This window comes from Poeciliopsis prolifica, unplaced genomic scaffold, assembly GCF_027474105.1.
Source record: "Poeciliopsis prolifica strain line A6 unplaced genomic scaffold, Auburn_PproV2 SCAFFOLD042, whole genome shotgun sequence".
In the NCBI taxonomy this organism is placed as follows: domain Eukaryota; kingdom Metazoa; phylum Chordata; class Actinopteri; order Cyprinodontiformes; family Poeciliidae; genus Poeciliopsis; species Poeciliopsis prolifica.
This window is the reverse complement of record NW_026562417.1, coordinates 361,731-384,703: the sequence shown is the minus strand read 5'-3', so window position 1 is coordinate 384,703 and position 22,973 is coordinate 361,731. Positions and strand designations below refer to the sequence as shown.

The 22,973-nt window shown below is 41.5% G+C and overlaps 1 protein-coding gene across 6 annotated transcripts; it reads left to right on the top strand.

Annotated features, from left to right (window-relative positions):
* Positions 1–936: 936 nt before the first annotated feature.
* LOC129376219 (ubiquitin carboxyl-terminal hydrolase 15-like) lies at positions 937–22,897 on the top strand. Of its 6 annotated transcripts, none has more exons than XR_008607727.1 (23): positions 937–1,045; positions 1,651–1,778; positions 2,679–2,809; positions 4,759–4,885; positions 6,534–6,679; positions 7,459–7,520; positions 7,921–8,010; positions 11,003–11,153; positions 11,226–11,399; positions 11,532–11,690; positions 12,508–12,732; positions 12,816–12,899; positions 14,174–14,268; positions 14,404–14,592; positions 14,664–14,782; positions 15,833–16,114; positions 16,186–16,256; positions 17,342–17,457; positions 17,687–17,836; positions 18,011–18,114; positions 19,084–19,172; positions 19,987–21,657; positions 21,754–22,897. XR_008607727.1 is itself a non-coding variant. In XM_055055761.1 (23 exons), exons 1-23 carry the CDS (start codon positions 957–959, stop codon positions 20,217–20,219), a joined length of 2,949 nt encoding a protein of 982 aa, XP_054911736.1. In that variant the 5' UTR covers positions 937–956; the 3' UTR covers positions 20,220–22,897. The 6 variants fall into 6 exon arrangements, 5 of the variants coding, with proteins under 5 accessions (XP_054911736.1, XP_054911734.1, XP_054911735.1 ...); XM_055055761.1 differs by having other exon boundaries at positions 19,987–20,095; positions 20,161–22,897; XM_055055759.1 differs by having other exon boundaries at positions 19,987–22,897.
* The last annotated feature ends 76 nt before the right edge of the window (positions 22,898–22,973 follow it).

The window sequence follows — 22,973 nt, the reverse complement described above, 5'->3', positions numbered from 1 at the left end:
CTCCTCCTATATGGGGAGCTCAAGTGAAATGTGTAACTTTTATTAGATGTTTTTAAAAAACATTTTTCAGAAAAACATTGTGGAAAAATTGAAGATGGCTGTCAGATATTTATTTTAAAAATCTAAACTAAAACTAATATTATTCTACTAAAGATGTTTATTCACACTGTGTCCAATTGTAAAAAAAAAATACAATTTGCGCTTCAATACAATTGTATCAGAAACATAAAATTTTGAATTGGATTAATGTAATAAACTGTCACATTTCAAGTAGTATCCGTTAAGGCTCTAAAAAAAATTTTTTTATTGGCTTTAACTCTGATTTTATGCTTTTCACTATTCTTTTGAACAGAGGTGGGTAAAGTACCCAAAAATGTTACTCAAGTGAGAGTAGCACTATTTCAACATGTTTACTCAAGCAAAAATAAAAAAGTCCCAGTCGAATAAATTATTCAATAAAAGGGTTTTCAACTACTGAGTGACTTACTGTGGAAATTTTGGTATTACTAAGGGCCAAAATGAACATAAATATAAAATATTATGAAGTAACAAAATCAGGCAAAGAAATAATCAATTTCTTCCTATATAACATTTATGAAACTTTTAAGAAAAAGGTTCCAGAAGAATTACTCAAGTGAGAGTTGCGATACTTCATAATAAAATTTCTCAAGTAAAAGTACAAAGCAAGTGACCTCAACGTAATTTTGACAGCTATGAATTGTATTATCGGGGTTCCACTTGTATTATCGGGGTTCCACTTTTATGCTACAATTGCTTGCCATAATGATAGGGCAGTTTTGAACCAACGTTCTAGAATAATTACACCACTGGATATCCCGTGTTCTCGTTTCCTGCGCCGAGCTCCCGGATTGGCTGCTGCCGCTGCGTCTCCCCGAGCGTGCCTCAGTGACGCCCCACGCTTTCCCTACCATGCGACGCGTCATGTCCGAGGAAAGATGGCGGAAGGCGGAGCGGCTGATCTGGATACCCAGAGAGGAGAGATCGCGGCGCTGCTGAAAACACAACTACGGAAGGGAGACACTTGGTAAGACTTAAGTTACGTCGCATTCGGTGTTGCTGCGTGGCCGCCTGCAGGCCCGGCTGGGGCTGACAACGCCGCGAAGGCTGTGAGAACGCCAACGGGCCGTGTTGACAGTGAGCTGAATCCAAGGGAGCTAACGGGAGCCTGGCTGGTACACTTAAATGAAGAACGACTAAACTCACACATAACTATTAAATTACGAACTTGGGTTGTCATATTAAACGCTGGGGGGAGGGGGGAAACTCCCGTTTGTCTTATTTTGGCTAACACGTTCTAATATAGTTTAGAGCCGGCTGCTTTTCTCCGACTAAGCAGAAAGCTAATAGCTAATTGATTAGCAACCGTCGTTCCGAGTTGTTTTCCAGTCAGAGGGATCCTCCGACCACTTCAGCAGGGCGGAGTCGGAAAACAAGCACCTGTCAAAGTGTCGAGGTTAGCCGGCCAGGCTTGCAGCAACCTGAACTCAGACCTGAGTCACTATGGCCGCAGCTGCTGCAGTTTTTAAGCTTCTCAAGGAGGCTATTTTTTTTCTTTTGGTATGGCAAAGATGGGAAACTTTCGACTCTCTGTCGGCCACCTTATAACCGTGGATTCTGCTTTCTGTCCAGGTATCTTGTGGATAGTCGCTGGTTCAAACAGTGGAAGAAATATGTGGGATTCGACAGCTGGGATAAGTACCAGATGGGAGATCAGAACGTCTACCCAGGGCCGGTGGACAACTCTGGACTCCTCAAAGGTAACACGCTCTGATTGCTCTCTGAAAGCTGCGACATAAGGATAGTTTCTGGTCGATCCTGATTTTGAGGTCTGAGCTGCCATCTCCATATTTAACCAATCCAATTTCATAATTTAAAAAAAGTGCCTTTTTGTAATAATTAAAATAATTCACTGTTTGGATTATCCGAACATTGCTCCAAACACTTAAACAGGCACAACTGATCTATTTATATTCTTAATAAACAGTTTGCCTTATCAAACCAGTTTGGTGAACATTTTGCATTAGCGTCAAGTTATTTTTAAATTTAAGAGAGTGTGTAGATCCTTACCGGAGATTCCCAAATGCCTGCGAAACGTTTCCCCTGTGTGACATGTTCCATGGCAGAATGAGGTTGAACGACAAAACAGAGGAACTGCACTATTTCCTATTCACTATTACTGTTACTTGTTGGAATTTTTACCTCCTCTCAAGGTCTGACTGAATTGCAGGCATGCTGTGGTAAAAGTGATTTTCTTTTTAAATAGCTTCTTTCATCTCTGTGCTTCCTGTTGCTTCATTTTAAAGCCAGAGAAAGGCTCACTTGGAATATTCTTCTTTCAGCAACCCCTTCCTCACCAAAGAGGGTGGTCGTTAGCATGACTTGGTATCGCTTTGGTACGGCGCATTCTCCTATCTTAGGCGATTTCTTGTTGCTTCTCGACTTTTGATATTTTGACGATTAAAATAGAACCTGCAGCCAGTGTCATCATTCTGGAGAAGCAGAGAACATTGTCTGAGTTTCCAGAGTAGCCTTTTCAGTTGTGGGTTCACAGAAAGCTCTCCAGCATGCCCTCTATTCTTTGCTTTGTTTCGCTGCTTCTGTGACTTGAGGGTCCCCTGCTAAACGTGCTGCCTGTCTGCCCGTTTGTTCCTCGCTAGATGGGGATGTGCTGGCAATCAAGGAGCACCTCATCGACGAGCTCGACTACATCCTGGTCCCGACGGAGGGCTGGAACAAGCTTGTCAGCTGGTACGGGCTGACGGAAGGCCAGGAGCCAATCGCACGCAAGGTAGACTTTCTGTCAGTTGCCTGAAAATTACGAAGGCTTGTGTGGTTCAGGAAAAAAGGTGCTTTCTAGCACAAAATGCAGTATTTGTTTTAGCAGGCTGTTAAAATGTCTTTAGTGCTTCCTCCTTCAGTTTATTTATTTTTTAACTTTTTGGAAGTATGCTGACCTCATTCATTTTGTTTTGATTTCATCAAAATGGGAATTTGAAACTTGTAGAGCCAAAGTTTGGCTTTAAGTTTAACGTGTTCAGTTTTTAAACATTCTAAAATATTTATTATCCACCGTCTCTTTAGTAACGGATATATTTTTAATGCAATATTAAACAAAAAAAACAATGAAGAGACGGAACAAAACCTCTAATTCGACTTATGTACATTGGTGTCGATGACATCACAAGAGACACTAAAGTGAGTCATCTGGTACTTGTAAACGTTATAGATAAGTACACTCCTATTTTAGAAGTTAAAAAAAAATCCTGAAAACTCAAACGAATATAGAAAGCTCTGAAAATGCTGTTTGTGTCTTCTGTGATGTCATCAGAGGTATGTGCATGTGGAGGTTCATTTTTGGAGGGTCAATTTTATACTGATTATGCCTTTATAACAAAAAAGCAGAACAGAGAAAAAGTGACTGCATTATGTTGTGGTGTAGTTAAACAGCATCATCAGTAGCTTTAATTGGAAAATATCAGTAAACACTAGATTGGTTGTAAATGATGGTTTTAACCCAAACCTCCGAAGCTGTGGGAGTTACGGTGACGTCACTTCTTTCTTTTCTGCTGTTAAATAGTCGGCCGTAACAAGCATGTGCAGCATATTTGGTCATACGATCGGCATTCGGTAATGTTGGTGATAATTAGTATGTCCAGGGCTTCAGGAGGGAATGTAGAGGATCAAGTTGTTCCCTATAAATCTTGCTAATCGTGGCATCATGAGGTCCTGTCTGCTGTCACCTCTCTCATGTATTTTTTTCTTTCATTCTCTCTCCCCCTGCCATTGACCCTCCCCCTTTTCCCATGTATGCCACGGCTCATATCGGGTGGCCGCGGGGTTTCTATTTTCAGGCAACGGTTCTGGGTGACAGAAACGCTACATGGAGCAGGCTACAAGACACAACATGCAGGAGGTTCATCATTAAGTTTTTTTTTTCTCTCTCTCCCTCTCTCTGATTTTGTTTGGTTTGTGTTCCTGCGTTGTGGGTAGAAGGCAGCATAAGTGGGTGACAAAGTCTCTGGAGGGCCATGGTCAGAGGTTTGGCTCTGCGGTCCGTTACGCAGTCCTCTACCGGTTTGACTGCCAATGCCGGTGGAAAGCTGCTGCGTCCTTGTTGTTCTTTTTTGAAGTGGAGGAATGCCAGCTGAGGTCACTCTGAGAGAAAGCTTTCAAGAGGAGTGCAGAAGAGTCATAACCACTTCGAGGGGATGGGGGGGTAGACTCCAGAAGTCGGCCGAACTTCTGGAGTTCGGGCCAGAAGTTCGGCCGACCCAAACTCCCAGACGTCCAGCAGTTGTACCCTGATTCAGTCCGCTAAAATGTCTCTGGGTTTGTTGCTAGTTGCCGGCCCCAGTGACATTTGTGAACTCAGTACTGCGTGTGTTTATGCATGCGTGCGTTAGAGAGGGGGCTCAGCGGTGAAATAAATAGGCTGGGACTCCTCAGCTGTTTCCGCGAGGTGCAGCTAAATTAAGCTTTTGACTCTGATTCTGTCATAGCACTTGATAGGTTTCAACCAGAGCAGCAGATTTTGCTTCATTGTGCAAAACGAGCTGCTTGAGAGACAAATAAAAAAAACAAAAAAACGTATCTGTGTTAATTTTAGCGGTGAAATCCTCGTTCTTACCCCAGCAGCCTATATAGGAACAAATAAGATGCTAGATTTGTTGCAAAAAAGAGGAAAAAGTTTCCAGTCTTCTGGATATAATCACGCGTTTGTGTTTTGTTTGTTTGCAGGTGGTGGAACAGGGTATGTTCGTGAAGCACTGCAAGGTGGAGGTGTACCTGACAGAGCTAAAGCTTTGTGAAGACAGCAACATGGACAATGTGATCACAAGACGTTTCAGTAAAGCTGACACAATAGGTACGCATCAGAATCCCCCGGGTCACTATCTAGGCTGAATTTCAGCTCCTTTGAATGTGTTTGCACGGCGCCTTGCAGAGGTGTAGCGACTGCACATTTTGACGTTCTCAGACTTCTGTGCATATTTTCAGTTATTTTGATGTGGAAGGAATTTTTTAAAATTATTATTTACAAATTGAAGTCATGTAGTTGTAACTTGTATTCTGTCCTGAATGGGTTTCAGAACAGCTTTGAGGGTTTGTCTGCACCAGGTGAGCTTTGATTCCTCTTTGCCAAGCAGCTCAAAGTCTCAGTCAGATTATATGGAGAGCTTCATTTCTTGACAGATTTTAATTGGATTTTAGTTTGGACTTTGACTAGGCCATTGAAATGTATACACAGATGTGATCCCCTGCATTGTTGCCATGGCTGACGTTTATCTGAAAATGGTGGTCAGATGTTTGTTTGTTTTTTTCACATTTTCAGAGATGCTCAGTTTGAATCGCTCATAGCAGTCCCAGTGGTTATCCTGTCTGGAGGATCAGCGGCTCCAATAATCACTTTGCTCAGGGTTAAGCTGTTGAAGAAGCAGCGGTGGCAATCCTCTGTGTTTCTGCTGAAACTGATCTTAACCTGTTATGGTCCATTTAAAAAGACTTCTATGAATCTCTAAATTCTGGATTATTTGGATTGTAACAGTCTCATAATACACCTTGCTTTCTTACAAAGCTCAACCATAAAGAGGGGTATTTTTGCAATGCTCATTGAGGTGAGCACGTTTTTATTAAAACAATCTTTGAAGGTGATGGCAGATAAAGCATATGATAAACTCACTCTTTTAAAACATCAAGATTTTGGCAGCCAATTAAACCAAACCAACTCTGACTAACTGCTTTTTGATATTTATTGCTTATATGTGCACATTTCTGAAAATCTTTTTGAATCATCAGTTGACAAACAGGTGCAAAATGACCCGAACATACTGGAAGTTTCTCGTGTTTTTTATTTATTAAAAAGAAAAATAATATTTCGTATGTTTAGATAGTTTATTAAACTACAAAATGCAACTAGTTTTTCATTACAAACGTATAGTTTTGCTCTAAAGTGGTTGGATTCTGGAGTTCTTTCTAGACCAGTGTTTTTCAACCTTTTTTGAGCCAAGGTACATTGTTTTCATAGAAAGAATCACGAGGCACACCACTGACCAAAAATGTAAACAAATAATACTCTATAGCCGCAGATATTAAATACATAGTAATTATTATCAAAGTGTCTTGAATAGAAATCAAATAAACACAAATCCATTGATAAGGAAATTACATGACTACGCCACTAGTCGCTATTACAACACAGACACTCAAAAATGGCACATTATTTGCAGATAATTAATTTGTTTTCAAACCAATTAAGTGAAATTGGAAAATTTCCACAGCACACCTGACGATCACCCACGGCACACTAGTGTACCACAGCACAGTTGTTGAAAAACACTGTTCTAGACAACAGCTTTGAATTATGGCGATAAGCAGCATTCTAGTTAACTTCACTTGCTGTGCTTCATTGTTCAATAACTCCTTAGTTTGAGTACTTCTTTAGTTTTCAGAATTATATGGTCAAATAAGCACCCAACTGGGACCCTTTTACATCAAAAACTGTTGTGACGTTGCAGACATGATAGAGAAGGAGATGCGAAAACTGTTCAGCATCCCTGATGAGAAGGAGACCAGGCTGTGGAACAGGTACATGAGCAACACCTTCGAGCCGCTCAACAAGCCTGACAGCACCATCCAAGACGCCGGCCTCTATCAAGGACAGGTAGGAGCTTCTCCACTGTACTAGAGACCGGGGATGTACCGATCCACTTTGTTTCACTTCCGATACCGATATGTGATGTTTCGTATCGGTCAATACCGATCCGATACAGAAAAACAGAGCTGAATTGACTCAAAACCTGTCTTTTTCTTTTAAATACAGACATAAATGTACTAAAAAAGCAGTTTTTCAAATGATTACATGATTAAGAGAAAAATGCTTTCCAAGCCAAACACCGTGTGAGTTTTCATGTGGCGTTTTGAATTTCCTGAAGTTAACCACAAGGTTGGTTCAACTTTATTAGCCACAAATGGTGGGCAATATTGACTTGAAATTTTGTTGCAAAAGTTTTCTGGTACTCTTCTGAAATTATAAAAATTAGAATGAAAAAACTTGCACCACAGTTTTGTTTTGGATAAAAAAAAACTTCCCAATCACAGGCTTCCTTAGGGCGACACTGATAAAAGACGTGATTTACATCACGCCTTAAATCGTATTTTTGATTTTTCACTATAAATGATAATTGACGCAATTAAGTCCCCGCCCCTACCAGCCATTTTGATTTCCGCTTACAGGAAGTAGGCTAAAACACAACACAAAAATAAGAAATCTGTGTGGAGTCCTTTTGTCATGGCACCATATGACTTTCTTTGCTTACAACAGATAGACATCCTCAGCTCAACAGCAAATAGTTAAACATTTAGTACCTTTAAACCAACAGATGGAGAACCTTTTCTTCTTCTTCTTCCTCTTCTTCTACCTCTGTGGATCGTCTCCTACAGGTGCTCGTAATAGAGCGGAAGAACGAGGATGGCACGTGGCCCCGAGGCTCCATGGCGTCCAAGTGAGTAAAGAACACAAACCTCTGTTTCTTTTTATGTTTTTTTAAAGTGAATATTCCAGCAAAACAGATTGCAGGTACCTGCACTGCGATGTGCAGATAACTGCAGGTTAAGTGTTATTGAACGGCCTGTTTGCAGCCAGTTTGAAGGATGAAAAAAAGGTTGCATAATATAAAATGGCACCATCCTTGCTATTCTCTCCTGTTTTACGAAGCTTTCAGCTCTAAGCTGTTCATCTAATGCCGCTGCACCATCTTCCAAAGTTTCCCTGTCTCCCTTTGCTTGACCTTTTGTTGCTGACATACCCCCTCTGCTTCCAGTTCATTCCAGTTTAATTTGATTGAGGCGCGCACACCTTCTTTTTCTGCTCTAACTCATGATCTATTCTTTTATCTTTTGAAGGTCATCTGGCGCTTCCAATCTCTCTGCTTTGCCAAAGATCTCGCCTTCATCTCTCACAAACAATCATAACAGCAGCTTCAACAGCAGGAAGTAAGGCATAGTTGCGGGTTGAATAGCTGGGTGGGTGGGATTTTTGGGTGTTTGGGTGTTGAATCTGCTACGGTTCTCTATTCAGCCTTGCTGTAAAATCTCCGCTACAAAACGATGCCTAACTGTGGCGTTGCAGAGTTGCATGAGGAATTTCAGAATTCTGTGAATCATAAAACCTGGTGGTACTGGAGTAAAGTTGATGGAACTTCTGACGTTCAGCTTTTTGGTTGAGCTGCTGGACACGGTTGGAGGTTCCAGTGAGACGATGATCACAACACACACATCTGTTCTAATTGGATACTGCAGGCGTAACATGAGCCTGAACCTAAACTCCATCTAAGCCTGTTACATTAAGACTCTAATTGTTTAATCACATGAGAAATCAAGATGAGCTTGATCATTTTAATTGTGACGATTAATATTTTTTTGAACTGTAATTTGATTGATTTTGTTTGTTTTGGATCGCGTGTGGATTTTATTTCCGTTTTATTGTCGTTTCATTTTGGATATTTCAAGCAAATTTAGTTTCGGTGTGAAGAGTTCCTTACAAAACTGAAGTTTATTTTCCTTTGAGAGGCCCAAACTGCATTATTATGCCATTGTTAATATGTTATCATTTATTACTAGAAGAATTTTTTGTCTAGCAAAATTTGTTATTGTGACAGCGCTCAAACGTGATACCAGAACAATTTCGACACAAACACTTTGATTCGTTTAAGATGCATGTTTTATTTTTCGTTCCACGTTGGAAAAAAAGAGAAGTTCAGGTGCTCCATTACAAACATTCAAACATTAAAATGTATTTCTGGCCACCATGAGTGTATGTAAACTTCTGAACTGCTTTGAAGATTAGTTGCAAATGAGCAACCAGAGGCTGAAGGAGCTGTTTGACCTTTGACCTGACTCATGTGAGATGTACTGCACATTTCAAGGCGTGTTTGTATCTGTGCTGATGCTTGGCAGGTAGAAACGCATAAAAACTCTCAGAAGAGATCAATAGTGATAAAACGGAGAAGGTTTTTGTTGTGCTCCGTACTTAGAGGGTGGCCATAAATCGTTCTGTTCCAGCTCTGCATTGTCTGCATTCGAAGCTGCGTTTTGTTTTGTTTTTTTCTTTTCTTTTCTGCTTGCCGTTAAAGACACAAACGGGATGACTTGGAGAAATCGGATCTTCGCTCTCAGCAGCTCTCTTATCCCTGATTCACTCCAGTCAGCGCTGTGGTTTCCTCTTAATTATGCATGCGGCCTCTATTTTTCATATCAAGCGCTCCCGTGTTGCGCGATATCCGTCTCCCTGACTTTGCGGTTGTCCGCGCGGTCCTGCTCAAGTCCCGGCAGCAAGTTTCTCCCCCACCTCCCCACGCCACCTCCACCCCTCCCAACCTCCTCCTTTCGGTGTCTTTACCGCACCTTCTGCAGTCTCGCCGACCTTCAGCGCGCATTCTTCTCGTCGTCAGAGTTTGCTCCCGCATACTGATCGGGCAATTTGGGGATTCGTTTAGTGGCCTTGTTTTGTTTTGTTTTTTTTTTAACTCGTCACGCAAACATGACAGAAACAGAAGGACTTGCAAGAAAGGGTCTGACAGAGCGGGGGAATTGAATTGAAAAACCATCAGATTTTTTTTTCAGAGAGGAATATAGCAGAAGAGAGTGAGACTGCAGCCTTAGCTGAATGCAGTGAATCAGCTGCTTCCCTCCTTGCTCATCTCGTTTCTCATCCGTCAGCCCCTCGCTCCCTCCCCGCCTTCCTCCCTCTTCCTCTCTCCCGTACACCCCCGTGCTTCGGTAGCAGTCCTGAGCATCCTTGCTGCTGTTGCTGCTATAAATATCTGCGGGGACCCGTAGAGCAGCAGAAGGGAGGAGCGGTGGACAGGACAGAGCCAGGAAGAACCGAGGTACAGAGGACAACAAGACAAGGGCAACCGCGCAGAAACCAGAAGACTCGATCAGTTCAGAGGAATAACATCAACATTTGGAGTCGACAGCAGAAGGAAGGAGCAGGACTTTACCTTCCCGTGGTTATAAAAACCTCGACTCGCACGTTTTTCTTTGTTTTTCTTTTGGACTCGAGCCGATTTGTTTCCGTGCGGACATGTGGGTCGGCACGGGCCGGGGAGGGGCTGAGATGTCATGCTCCTGTGTTGCTGGTGGTGCCTGAGGTCTGAGGCGGTGGAGCTGGACAGCCGGAGGGTGGACCACCGTGTTCTAACCTGCGAAGCCCCGACGTCCACCACCATCACGACAGCGTCGTTCGGTCAGTGGGAGCCGGAGACGTCTCACGTTGCGCTGCCCGCCTCCCAGAGGTCTGATGATCACTGCGGTTTAAAGGCTCTGCTTGAAAGTTTAACTTTTTTTGTTTATTTGTTGTTGTGTGCTTTCAGGGTAGCCTGTAGGGCAGGACGTTCTCATAAAAATGGCAAACATTGCAGTACCAAAACTAAAACTTTCTTTTTCCTTAGTGAATTAAAATAGTGAATATATTTGTATTTGTGGTGCTTTGCAAAAAAAAGCAAATATGAATGTAATGTATTGGCATAGAGAAACGTTGCAAAACTTTATCTTTATTTAAAAAAGAGAGGAGAATCTGAAAAGTGTGGCATGCATGTATATCCAATAAAACCTCCTTGTGTTTCTGAATGTGCTAATACCAGCCTCTTGCAAAGGTATTCAAGCATATATGCTTTGACTAGGCCATTCTGATACATAAATTTGCTTTGATTAAACAATTTCAAGGCTTTCTTCTGGGATTACTCACCTTCCTCTCAAAAGCATCCCCACAGCATGGCACTGCCACTACCTTCTTGGTTGCACCATTAGATTGTATTTAATAGGGCCAAATCCTGAAGCAGTATGTAGAATTTTGTGTTTTTTTTAACATGGAAAAAAATGTCCAAGGGGTTAAAATAATCAGGAAAGTCGCTGAGTCGTTCAGCAGTTTTTAAATGTCTCTTGAACTTTGTGTGATACGTTTCTGCATGCTTTAACTCTGCAGTGTTAAGAACTCCAGCTACAGTCTGCCCTCCTCGTACCCAACCTACAGCAACAGCTATGACTACTCAGAACAGAGCCGGCAGAGTGAGCGCTCAGGCCTCTGTGGGCTCTCCAACCTGGGAAACACCTGCTTCATGAACTCTGCAGTGCAGGTATCGGCCATCGGTTGCCTCTCACAGCCACGTCTTTGTCCGGAGTTTCTTATTTCCTGCTCCTCCCTGCAGTGTTTAAGCAATATCACCCCTCTGACGGAGTACTTCCTCAAAGACAAGTACCGAGACGAGCTGAACGAAGACAACCCCCTGGGCATGAAGGGGGAGATCGCCAGAGCCTACGCTGAGCTCATCAAGCAGCTGTGGTCGGGCAAATACAGCTACGTCACCCCGAGACCCTTCAAGGTAACTGCCTTGAGATAGCTAGCTCTCGAAGTGTCTGTGGTATTCATACAGCATTCATGTTAGCAAGTGAAAACTGACCAGCAACAAGCAGAATTATTTTAGTCTAGAAGTTACTCTTTGTTTCTTTTTCAGACCCAAGTGGGGCGCTTTGCCCCGCAGTTCTCAGGCTACCAGCAGCAGGACTCCCACGAGCTCCTGGCCTTCCTCCTGGACGGCCTTCACGAGGACCTGAACCGCATCCGGAAGAAACCCTACATCCAGCTCAAGGACGCCAACGGACGGCCGGACAAGGTCGGATTTCACAAACGCTGCATCTTCCCAAATCTTTGATACAGACAATTAATCGACCTTCAATGAATTGTTGATTAGTGGTTGACAACCACAGTCGATTAACTACCAAAGTTTGCTTAGACCTTGTTTTAGCGTTATAGTTCGGCCACCATCCAGCAGAGGGCGCTGCTGGTCACACTCAAAGCGGCTGATTCTGAATTAAAGATGGCAGAGCCATACCAAACAGAGTCCAATGTGGGATGCAAAATCACTTTGTGTGGTTCAGTTTTGAAAATTACTGATGTGCCACAAAGGCAAGAATAATGTCAGATAAAAGGAGGGCATGACTGAGAAAAATTGTAACATGATGAAGGGGGAGAAAACATGGCAATTAGCGTGTCTGATTTTGAATGCTGTTGTGAGTTAAACTTCATAGAGTGAAGTTTAAACATTCCTTCAAGAGCAACCATGGGCTACTTCTACATGAACATTTCCCTGTTAATGTGGAAAAAAGCTGCTGTTATGTTTTATTTTTCTATTCCGCAACCTAATAGGTTTCTGTTTTGTAATATTATAGGTTGAGGTTTAATAACGTGACAAAAGCACAATTTTCAGTTTATTTGGTAGGCTGACGAAAATATTAAAATTGAAGTGATTTTTTTTTTTTTTTTAAGTATTATTATTATTAACGCAGGTTTTTACAAAAATCACTGCTTACCAATTACTCATTAGTCAACCGATAAGCTCTACTGACTTTAGATTAAAAACGAATCGGTAACTTGTTTTCCTAATTCAGATTTTTAGAGGAACATTCTCATATTCCGGCTTGAAATTCCAGGTGGTGGCCGAGGAAGCGTGGGAGAACCACATCAAGAGGAACGACTCCATCATCGTGGACATCTTCCACGGTCTCTTCAAGTCAACTTTGGTTTGTCCCGTGTGCGCCAAGGTCTCTGTGACCTTTGACCCATTCTGCTACTTGACCCTGCCGCTTCCCATGAAGAAAGAGCGGACTCTGGAGGTGTACCTCGTCAGACTGGACCCGGTTGCTAAACCTACGCAGGTAGCAGAACACAAACGGCGAACGCCGCGTCACGACGCGGTGCGGCGGTGCAGCGCTCTGACCCCGTGCTGCTTGCTTTTCAGTACAAGCTGACCGTGCCAAAGGTGGGCTACATCTCTGACCTCTGTACCTCCCTCTCCAGCCTGTCTGGTGTGCCTGCTGAGAAGGTATGGCCGTCATTGTCAGCTGTTTTCTGAGCAGTTAAAACATGGTAAATGTCATCTTTACACAAACAATCAGCTCAAGGACGCCAACGGACGGCCGGACAAGGTCGGATTTCACAAACGCTGCATCTTCCCAAATCTTTGATACAGACAATTAATCGACCTTCAATGAATTGTTGATTAGTGGTTTACAAGTGACTCCATTAATAAATCAATCAATAATTCCTAATCAAGCCGATTTGGGTAGCAAATTAATTAATTGGATTAATTGGACTTTTTAATCCAATTAATTGATAGAAGTCCCATCGAAATTATTAGTTTTTGTTTTAAAAAAATTGGCACATTCTGCAGATATTTTTGTCTTTTTTATATGGTACTAGAAATACTTTAAAATATTTTAAATAGTAAGAGAATTACTTATTGATCTGCAAAAGAAAATAAACATTTGATGAATATGGAATAACAGCATTCCTTTTCTTAACACTTGATGCATCTGGAGCTAAAAAATATGTCTAACGTGTGAAAAACTCAGTCCTTTCTGCTTCACTTAATATTAACAAATAGAGCGACTTGTTGATTCTTTTTTTTTTTAATTATCTGTTTAATAATTGAATACCAAAGGGTGCTTGATAAGAGATATTTTTTACAGTATTTGAAGCAAAAACTAGGCTACTTAAGGAGTTATGGATTGAATGTATATATTCTTTGTACGGTTTAATCTTAGTTGCTTCTCTGGCTGTGTTGTTTCTTCAGCAAGTTGTCTTTTTTTGAGTCTGCTTGCTCCAGTTAACGATTTCTGGATTACTAAATAAGTTGACAGTTATCCCAATAATCAATTCGTCATGATTAATATGATTGGTCGTTTCAGATCTAATCTTTTTCTTGTAGAAAGGATGAGTAAAAAGTAAAACCATTTGTCAACTCTGTTGCTCAACCCACCAATACATTTTCCATTAAAAGATGCAAACAGATTTGCTCAAATTTTACTTTCTGGGCGACTTCTTGCAAAAAATTTGAAACAAAATTGACAAAATAGCCTCAGTTGTTCAACCGCTTTGCATTTTGCTATCCGAATATAAATATTTAATTAACGTAATAGTGGCCGGAATCACTTGTATCGACTCGGTACAGCGATTGTCGCACAACATGCTAATTTCAAGACGAGTTGGAGTGTTAAAGTTTTGGCTTCAGAAATCATTGTAATGAAACAAAAATAAGAGTTTTATATGTCCATATGCTCTCGATCATGTTGATATTTTTGTGTTTTTGTCTCTCAGATGATTGTAACCGACATCTACAACCACCGTTTCCACCGGATCTTTGCCACTAACGAAAACCTCAGCAGCATCATGGAGCGGGACGATATTTACGCGTTAGTGTCGAGTTAACAAACGTACCTATGTTCATGTTACTAACCTGAAGCAATATTTTTTTGTTTTTTTTACTTACAATACAGCTTCGAAACATTGACTGTATACGATTTGAAGACTTCCTCTCCTCCCTGCAGCTTCGAGGTTGCGGTGAACAGAGTAGAAGACGCCGATCACGTAGTGATCCCCGTGCACTTGAGGGAAAAATACAAACAGTCGGGCTACAACCACACCAGCACGCCGCTGTTCGGACTGCCCTTCCTTATTGCCGTCCCGAGAACACTAAGCGAAGACAAACTCTACAACATGCTCCTCTCTCGTCTCTGGTAGGTTTTCAGATGAACGAGCGCACGCGATAATCAGGATGGGACCCAAATGATTGCTTCTCTGCTTGCAGCCGGTTCGTACGATCTCCTGTAGAGGAAGACGAAGAGGACGGCGAAGAGACGCAACCGCCCACACAACACGCTATCAACGGAAACGCCACTAACGGACTGCTAGAGGAGGGCTCGCCAAGTGAGTTTGTCTGTGTAGTTCGTTTCAGCAAGAAGGCAGTTCAAAGCTTTACATCGTGAAAACATCATACAGCCAGCAATTATGAAACAAGCGATAAATATTACGTTCTATCGAATCCCTTCATTAAAATCACCAAGCAAGTGCACATTAAATATGTTGATCAATGTTCTTCTTAATCAAAGGCAGGTTTTTAGCATTGATGTAAGGGAACTCGGGGTTTCAGCCGTTTCGCAGTTTTCTTGGGAGTTTGTTCCAGATTTTAATGCTGCTTCTCGTTTGGTTCTGGGGCTACAGAGCAGAACCAGAAACCTGAGAGGTCGGAAAGGTTGATACCACAACAGCTGCTGCGCTGTTCAGTGATTTATAAACCAGCAGAAATATTTCAAAGTCTATTCCCTGATCTACAGGCAGCCAGTGTAAGGATTTAAGAAGTGGAGTGATGTGCTCTACCTTCCTGGATTTGATATTCAAGTCATAGAAGGCCGACTTTGTAACCATCTGTATGTAACTCTGACGGTTCAGGTCTTAGTCCATAAGATTTTGGATCTAATCACCTATTTCTAACTGGAATACCTGAAGCTTTGTGATGACTCAGAAGTTTTTAGCTCACAGAGTTTTAAGTTTGATTCCTTTTGGAGTTTTTCTCTGTGATTCTAAATTTGCCACAAGTGACTGAAATAAACCAAAGCAAACTGATGGATTGTTGCAGTAACACCTGCAGCTGTACAGCACTGAGTACCTTGAAATTTTCCTTTAAATAAAAAAGAAGAGTTATTGTTTTATTATCTAACCATTTGTTATATTAGCAAAATTGTGGAAAATAAAATATATTTTGTGTCAAAAGATTTAATTTAATTATTTTTTGGTAGTGCTCCCTAATGATAATGGCTATTTTTAGAAGTGGCTCTGCGGGCGACTGAAAAGGTCCCCGCGGGCACCAGGTTGGTGACCCCTGCTCTAGATTGTTCCTATTTAGGTCCAAAGATAATAACTTCAGTTTCGTGTTGGTTCAAAAAGCAAACTGATCCAAACTGGCGTCCCCCTTTCCAGGCGAGATGGAGACAGACGAGCAGGACGACGAGTCGAGCCAGGATCAGGAGCTGCCGTCTGAGAACGAGAACAGCCAGTCGGAAGATTCGGTGGGAGGCGACAACGAGTTGGAGAACGGCGTGGTCGCGCCGCAGCTCTCCACTAAGGGCCAGCAAACGGCCAGCCTCAACAGAAAGAGGCTTTTCACATTCCAGTTCAACAACATGGGCAAAACGGACTTCTCGCTCATCAAGGAGGACACCAAGCTGATCCGCTTTGACGATGGCCACCTCAGACTGAGCGGTAGGAAACGTCCCAGAGTTTGAGAGACTTTCTTGATGACATCTGGTTTTTACATCTTGATCTTTTTTCAGACCGCTCATACCTGTCTTTGGACTGGGAACCAGAGATCAAGAAAAAGTATTTTGACGAGGCTGTTGTCGAGGTAAAGCATGTTTTTTTAAAGCTCAATCAAATGAAAACATGAAAGTATTTTTGTCTAGTTTCTCATGGAAATATTGTCGTACACTTGAAATAAGGCAAAACTAACTTATAAGTAACGTTTCATTAAAATACAGGCGCTTGTTTTAAGTCAACGATTATTAAAAAAAATCTACTTTTACGAGATTTCTTTTCATTTAAAACATGGGAAAATATCTTAATTAAATAAGAAAAATCTGCCAGTGGAACTAGTACTTTTTAAAATCAATATTGGAGCTGGAACTGACATTTATTTGGTAATCGATTATTCTATTGATTATTCTGACGATTAATCAGATAAAAAATATGCCACTTTTGACATATTTTTTATTTAGCTGCTTAACCCTTCTTTATACAACATTTTATTGCCTAGATGCAACATCATAGCCTTCCTTTAGTAAATCCAAACTGGGTAAAGTTAAAACTCTGACGCTTGAAGATTTCAGGCTGAAACATATTTATAGACAAAGGTGTTGAAAATGTATGTTTTTTTTGTTAGTGACTAATTGATTACTAAACTAGTTGATGATCGTTTCAATAATTAACACAATTAACCCTTATCAATATTGATGAGTCATTGACTTAAACAAACTCCGAAAAGGAATTTGTTTGAAGTGTGCTAAGATATTTGAAATCAAAAGTAGAAAAAAAACTTTGGAGGATTTTGTGTGTTTGCAGTGTGAAGACAGTTTGTGCTTTGAAGGCCTTAAAGAAACATGCAAACTGGCTTTTCTAACCAGCGTGTGCTGACTTGTCGTCACATCTCGCCACCTACAGTACAGGCAAATTCAATTTAAAGCTCAGTGCGCAAAGTGGCTTACGTAATCAGAATCGGTTCAGCGGTTGTGGAGCGAATGCGTAAGGTTTGTGTTGCTGCTCAGGCTGACTCCGGCATTACTGGCTGATTTTAACACCCGATGCATCTTCCTATCGTCTCTTAGATGTATTAACAGCTTCCAGTGGAAGGGGAATGTAGTGCGGATGTTTCTCTCGTGCTAAATCTTGCGTGTCAACCGGACTGCCTCTGATTGCAATTGTGGATCTGTGCAGGACTATGACAAGCACGAGAGCATGGAGTACAAGCCTCAGAAGAAAGCCTTCTTCAAGCTGAAGGACTGCATCGAGCTTTTCACTACCAAAGAGAAACTGGGAGCAGAGGATCCCTGGTGAGAAGTGAAACCATAAAACTGATCACTTGTGAAACAACTTCAATCTTACATTGTTTGCCACATTGTGTTCATCAACTTAACCACTGGTCGTCTGATTAGCAATTACTGAATGAAAAAGAAGCCAGCAGCAAATTATTGTTCATCTTTAAATGTACCCATTCTTTGCACCTCTGTGTTTCCGTAATAGTCCAGAAACCGCTTGGTGACCTGTGTCCCGATGTTACAGGTACTGTCCAAACTGCAAGCAGCATCAGCAGGCCACCAAGAAGCTGGACTTGTGGTCTCTGCCGCCTGTCCTCGTGGTCCATCTGAAGCGCTTCTCTTACAGTCGCTACATGAGGGACAAGCTGGACTCGCTGGTCGATTTCCCACTCAGGTACACACACACACAAACACACACATTCAGTTTTGCACCTGTCTAATATGATACTGTTTCTCTGTTTCTTTTTATTTTGGACATACACTGTAATAATAAATGACACCTGCTATGTATTCCCTTGTCAGTCACCAGTTGAAACTGTTTGTTTGTTGGGGTTTTTTTTATTTTCAGAGATCTGGACATGTCAGAGTTCCTGATCAACCCCAACGCCGGGCCCTGTCGCTATGACCTCATCGCCGTGTCCAACCACTACGGCGGGATGGGAGGCGGCCATTGTAAGAGAGTCACCCAGTTTTCTGTTTGAATTCCTTTCCAGGTTTACAGATTTCTAGTTTATTTTTGAACAAAACTCACTTTTAAACCTGCTTAAAGTCAATGATTTATGTTTTTGTGATCTAGAAAAAGAGCAAGAGCTCTCTTTATTTGCAAATACGCTGTAGTAGTTTTTGTTTTACACTTTTTAAAGCAACATTAAACATTCTCTTATAATCATTTTTGACTTTCACTTGGATTGTGCGGAAAGATGTTTGTGCCGATTTAGGCATTTCCTAGACATGAACTATTAACAAAAAAATCTGATTACTGCCAGATTAAACATGATGAAAATATTGGTTTATGAACACAATAATTTGTTTGATTTAATCTCTACACATGGATTGTTTTATTTAAAAACTGTTTAAAGTTTTTAAGCGTTCACTTGAAGGTGTTTGGAATATGTTGACGCCTTAAACAAAATTCTAGTGAGGAAAAAATAAAAGTGAATTGGGGGAAAATCTTAGTGCATTTAATAAGATCCAAATTCTGGGTGTAAACAAATGAAAAGTTGGATGTCTCACTTTATTATCTGAAAGCAAGAAAAAAAACATCTGGAAAAATAAAAACAAAACATTTTCTATATATATGATGATCTTATTTTTTTGTTGCATCTCACAATTTGAGTCTTTGTTCAGTTCATTGACCTGATCTGGGGGTTTTTATTATTATTTAACTTAGTGACATAAAGACATTACCAATAAAACCTCATTTCAAGGCTTCTGCATTTTTCTGTGGATTATCCAGTCCAGAGGTCTTTGTATTGTAGATTTCAACAAGCTAAGAGTTTTTCCACATCCCAGAAAAAATTGGAAATTGCTCTTAACTGTGTTGTCTTGTCTAATCTGGAAAAATATAAGTCAAACCAGGCAAACATTTTAGTATCGAGTAATATTATTCCGTTTTAAATTAAAATGAGCTTTTCTCCCCAGACACTGCATATGCTAAGAACAAAGAAGATGGGAAGTGGTACAACTTCGATGACAGTAGTGTGTCTCCTGCCAGCGAAGACCAAATAGTGGTGAGTGTCCTGAATTGAACTTTATTTCACATAAATGAAATGCAACAATGTCCCCTATGAAACCGCCTTGTTCGTACGCAGAGGAAACCCGATAATAAAGCCCAACATTCATGCGAGTGCTCGAAATCCTGGAAAATACAAAAAAAAATTGTATTTAGTGTTTTGAAGTTTTGGAAAGTGCTTGACGTTCAAATTGCAGAGTTTTGTAATAAAGTTCAATCTAAAAGCCTATAAATGGAAACAATTTACAGTTGAAACCTGACATTTTCGCGCACCTAATAAAAACGTCCACCTTTTTTTCCTTGGAAGTTAAATTAGACCAAACGTTGATCGTTTTAGCTTTGGTTGACAACTTACCTTAAAATGCTTGAGAAATGCTTTAATTATAGTGTGAGAGCTATGGACGTCTCATTGAGCATCACACTGATCAAAATATCATATGAAAAAGAGAACGGTAAAACACAATTATCCACCTAAAGTAGGTGGAAAAGAGAGACAGTCGATCAGAAAAGCAGCCAATTTATGTTTCATGTCTTACCTCATTTTTGCCAGTAGATGTCACTTTGGTTTTGGGGAACATTTTCACTGTAGAATATAATGTTGGTTATTTTTGGCATAAAACCGGACCGTGAAACAACAAACAGGAGTTTTTGTGCACAAAATGTTGCTGACCTAAGAGGCAGAATATATGAACTTATTTTCTAGGAAAAAGCTAACAATTTTACTTGTCTTTATTTTTCTTTTTCCTTTTTTTAAATTTTTTTTTACATTTTCAGCATCATTGTTAACTTTCCCCTGTTCTGTGTTTGCCTAGTCCAAAGCTGGCTATGTGTTGTTCTACCAGCGCCAGGACACTGTTAAAGGCACGGGCTACTTTGCTCTCGACCGCGAGGAGGAGGAGAATGAAGAGGAGGAAGAGGAAGGTGAGGATGATGAGGAGAACGAAGCGGAAGAGCTGGTAGAAAGAAGGACTGTCTCGTCTTCTCAGGGTGCCTGCGCCGCTGCGCAAAGCGACGAGGAGGAGCCAGTCCAGAACAAGAGCAGTAAAAATGACATCAACCAGGAAGAAGAGGAAGAGGAGGAAGAAGAAGAAGAGGAACAGGTATCCAATCGAGACATTACCATGAAAACCAACTGAGGTAAATGCCTACATGAACAAGAGAGCGAGAAAGGGATCTGTCCATCAAAAAGCCATATGGACGCATGGCGTGGCAGCGGCCGCCGCCGCCGCTGCCCGACGGCGCGGACTGAGCCGCCGCCAGGACGACGACTGTTCGGCGGGGGGCGGGGAGAGGAGCTGCCTCGGTACGCAACTCTAAGAAATCAGGACCCTCCTGTGGGTGAATCACTGTGTGCGCGTGTGTGTGTGTGTGCGTGTGTGTTTTTGAGCGAGTGCGTCGCCACGTTAACTCATTAAACATCTGCTGTGTGAACAGAACAAAGTGAGACCGACGACGACGGCGCCTCCAGCAGGCGCCGCGCTCTGAATCTCCGCTTTTTCTTTTTTTTTTTTTTTTATCATTTGAGCAGTGAATTGTTTTGGATATCGTATTAGTATTATTTCAATTTTGTAAATATTTTAAAACACTGAATTGCATTGAGTTTTCACGATGCGCTGAAACATTGTTTTGAACTTGCACAAACACAACCTCTCCCATTTCCTGGTGACGCCAGACAAACTGCAGCAGCTGCTTTTAGTGAGCCGGCTTCATGGTCTATAACCCAGGCTTTACGTCGACAAGCGATGCCCGCCGTTGTATTCCTCATCGTGATTGGCTGCATTTTAACTCCAAGAATGTGTTGCGAGCTAAAGCAGCCTGTGTTAGCCAATGCTGTGCATTCTTCTGCAGTAAATACGTGCTAGAAAGAAAGTTCCACACTGCCAATCTTCTCGTCAATGTATCCATCTGAAGCTTTAGTCCTTGTATGTATTCTCCTGTTCATCTTCAAGGTGTGCCGGGACTAAGAACCAGAGACACACCGATCACAATTTTTTCGGCCGATTTCTGATATTTCTTTTTTTAAAGCTTTGGCCTGCTTCGACATGATTCTGGCTGATTTTAAATCTTTAAGATTCAGAATATTTCTTTCCTTCCATCCTGTCATGAGCAAGCGCTAATTATTGAGCAGAGGTGACGTCACACCGTGTGTGAGAGCAGGCACTGTAAAACAAGGTTTTACTCATTTAAAACGGGGACGAAATGATCGCTCGGTTGACATTTTAAACCGTCTTTAGCCTTTTTATATTAGCAGTTAGCACGGCTAGCGCTCCCTGTGTATTCCCTATAGATTGTGGATGTGTAACATTTCCATACAAAGCATGATCCTTTACATTATGGATGGAAGCTCAAAAAGGTCAAACTAACTAATTTTGTTCCTCTTATCTTTCTCTTTGACACACATCCGTCGTTCCCTCTTAACTTCGAACACCCAACTAACACTACTAAAGAATAACTTCACATGATGTGTTTGACCAAACAAAAAGGTAAAATAAATTTTCTTTTGCTACCGACGTCTAAAGAAATCAGTGCTGAATAATTGTCCGATTCCTGCGTTCATCCATATATTTTTTTTGTCACAGACATCCGATGCATCGTCCGTCGTTGAAATCACCTCGGCCTTAACTTTGAAATGTGAAACCAGTCGCCTTGTTGTTCGCACGACGACCCGCTCTCCCCCCACTTCTCACGTCAAAAACGCCACGTGACGAATGTCCGTTCCATTCTTGCTTGCTGCCGTCTCGCGTCCGCGACGCCTCGAAGTCTCGACTTTGTAACCCACAAGAGAGGGCTAGAATGTACAGTGAACTGAATGAACAAAGACCACAAGTATGTGAATGATGCCTTTCGGTTTACGAATTTCCCCTCACGTTTTTTTTTCCGGCCCTCTCTTATGCTTTCTGTTAACAGGTTCTCCGCCTTTGATGCTGGCTGTATGAATTTCTGGGAAAACATTTCCGCCTGCGTGTATGTGTGTGTGTGTGTGTGTGTGTGTGCTTCTTTGATTTGAAGCAGGGAAACGTGGGGATGGGGGCGGGTTGCGGGGAATCAACCGAAAACAGTGGGGTGAGTCGGCCTGAGGCACCTTTTCGGCTTGCAGGACCATGATGCAGTGAAATTTATATCGTGGCAGGATAATCGTCCATCCATGTGACTCGTTTCGAAGCCGTTCTTTGTTGCAGACGACATCTATTTTGCCTCAGAATAGAAGACCACGCCGTTACGAGCATCTTCGTGCTCCGGCTTCAACGGGCCGCCTCGCGTTTTGATTTTTTCTTTAGGACAACTCACCCCATCCGGACTGAGTGAGACACGATCGCTTCAATAGGCTTATATGATATTGTACAGAAGAGTTCACTCTGTGAGTGCACATTTGATAAAGTTTATTTATTTATATGTAAGCATTTAATAATGAACAGACAATATATTTAAAGCCTTGGCAAGACCCGGAGGAGTCGGGGCATTCAGTTATACACTAGTTTGCGAAGTCTTGTCCAGGGAGGGAATATTTTTTTAAAAAAAGGATTTTTTGGTTGTTTTTTTTCTTCCTGTTTTTGGGACTTTTTTTTTTTTTTTTTTGGTTTGTTTTGTAAAGATAATTCAGATGTTCTTGCATGATGATGTATGGGGGTTTCCAGGTTTGGCTGCACTTGAGTTCACTTGGGTTTACATTTGAATTGTGCATGTGTATTTATACACAATCTACAATAAAGTTGTGTAAAGCTTCCCGTGTGTCATGCATAAATGTGTATTTGCATGTACCAGTCATCGGTGTGAACGCTGCCTTGTTTTGGGCTTTTAT

Coding starts and splice junctions, on each gene's coding strand:
- LOC129376219 (XM_055055759.1), top strand. CDS start 957: ATGGCGGAAGGCGGAGCGGCTGATCTGGATACCCAGAGAGGAGAGATC. Junction 12,900..14,173: donor CTGGTGTGCCTGCTGAGAAG/GTATGGCCGTCA, acceptor TTTGTCTCTCAG/ATGATTGTAACCGACATCTA. Junction 19,173..19,986: donor CCAGCGAAGACCAAATAGTG/GTGAGTGTCCTG, acceptor GTGTTTGCCTAG/TCCAAAGCTGGCTATGTGTT.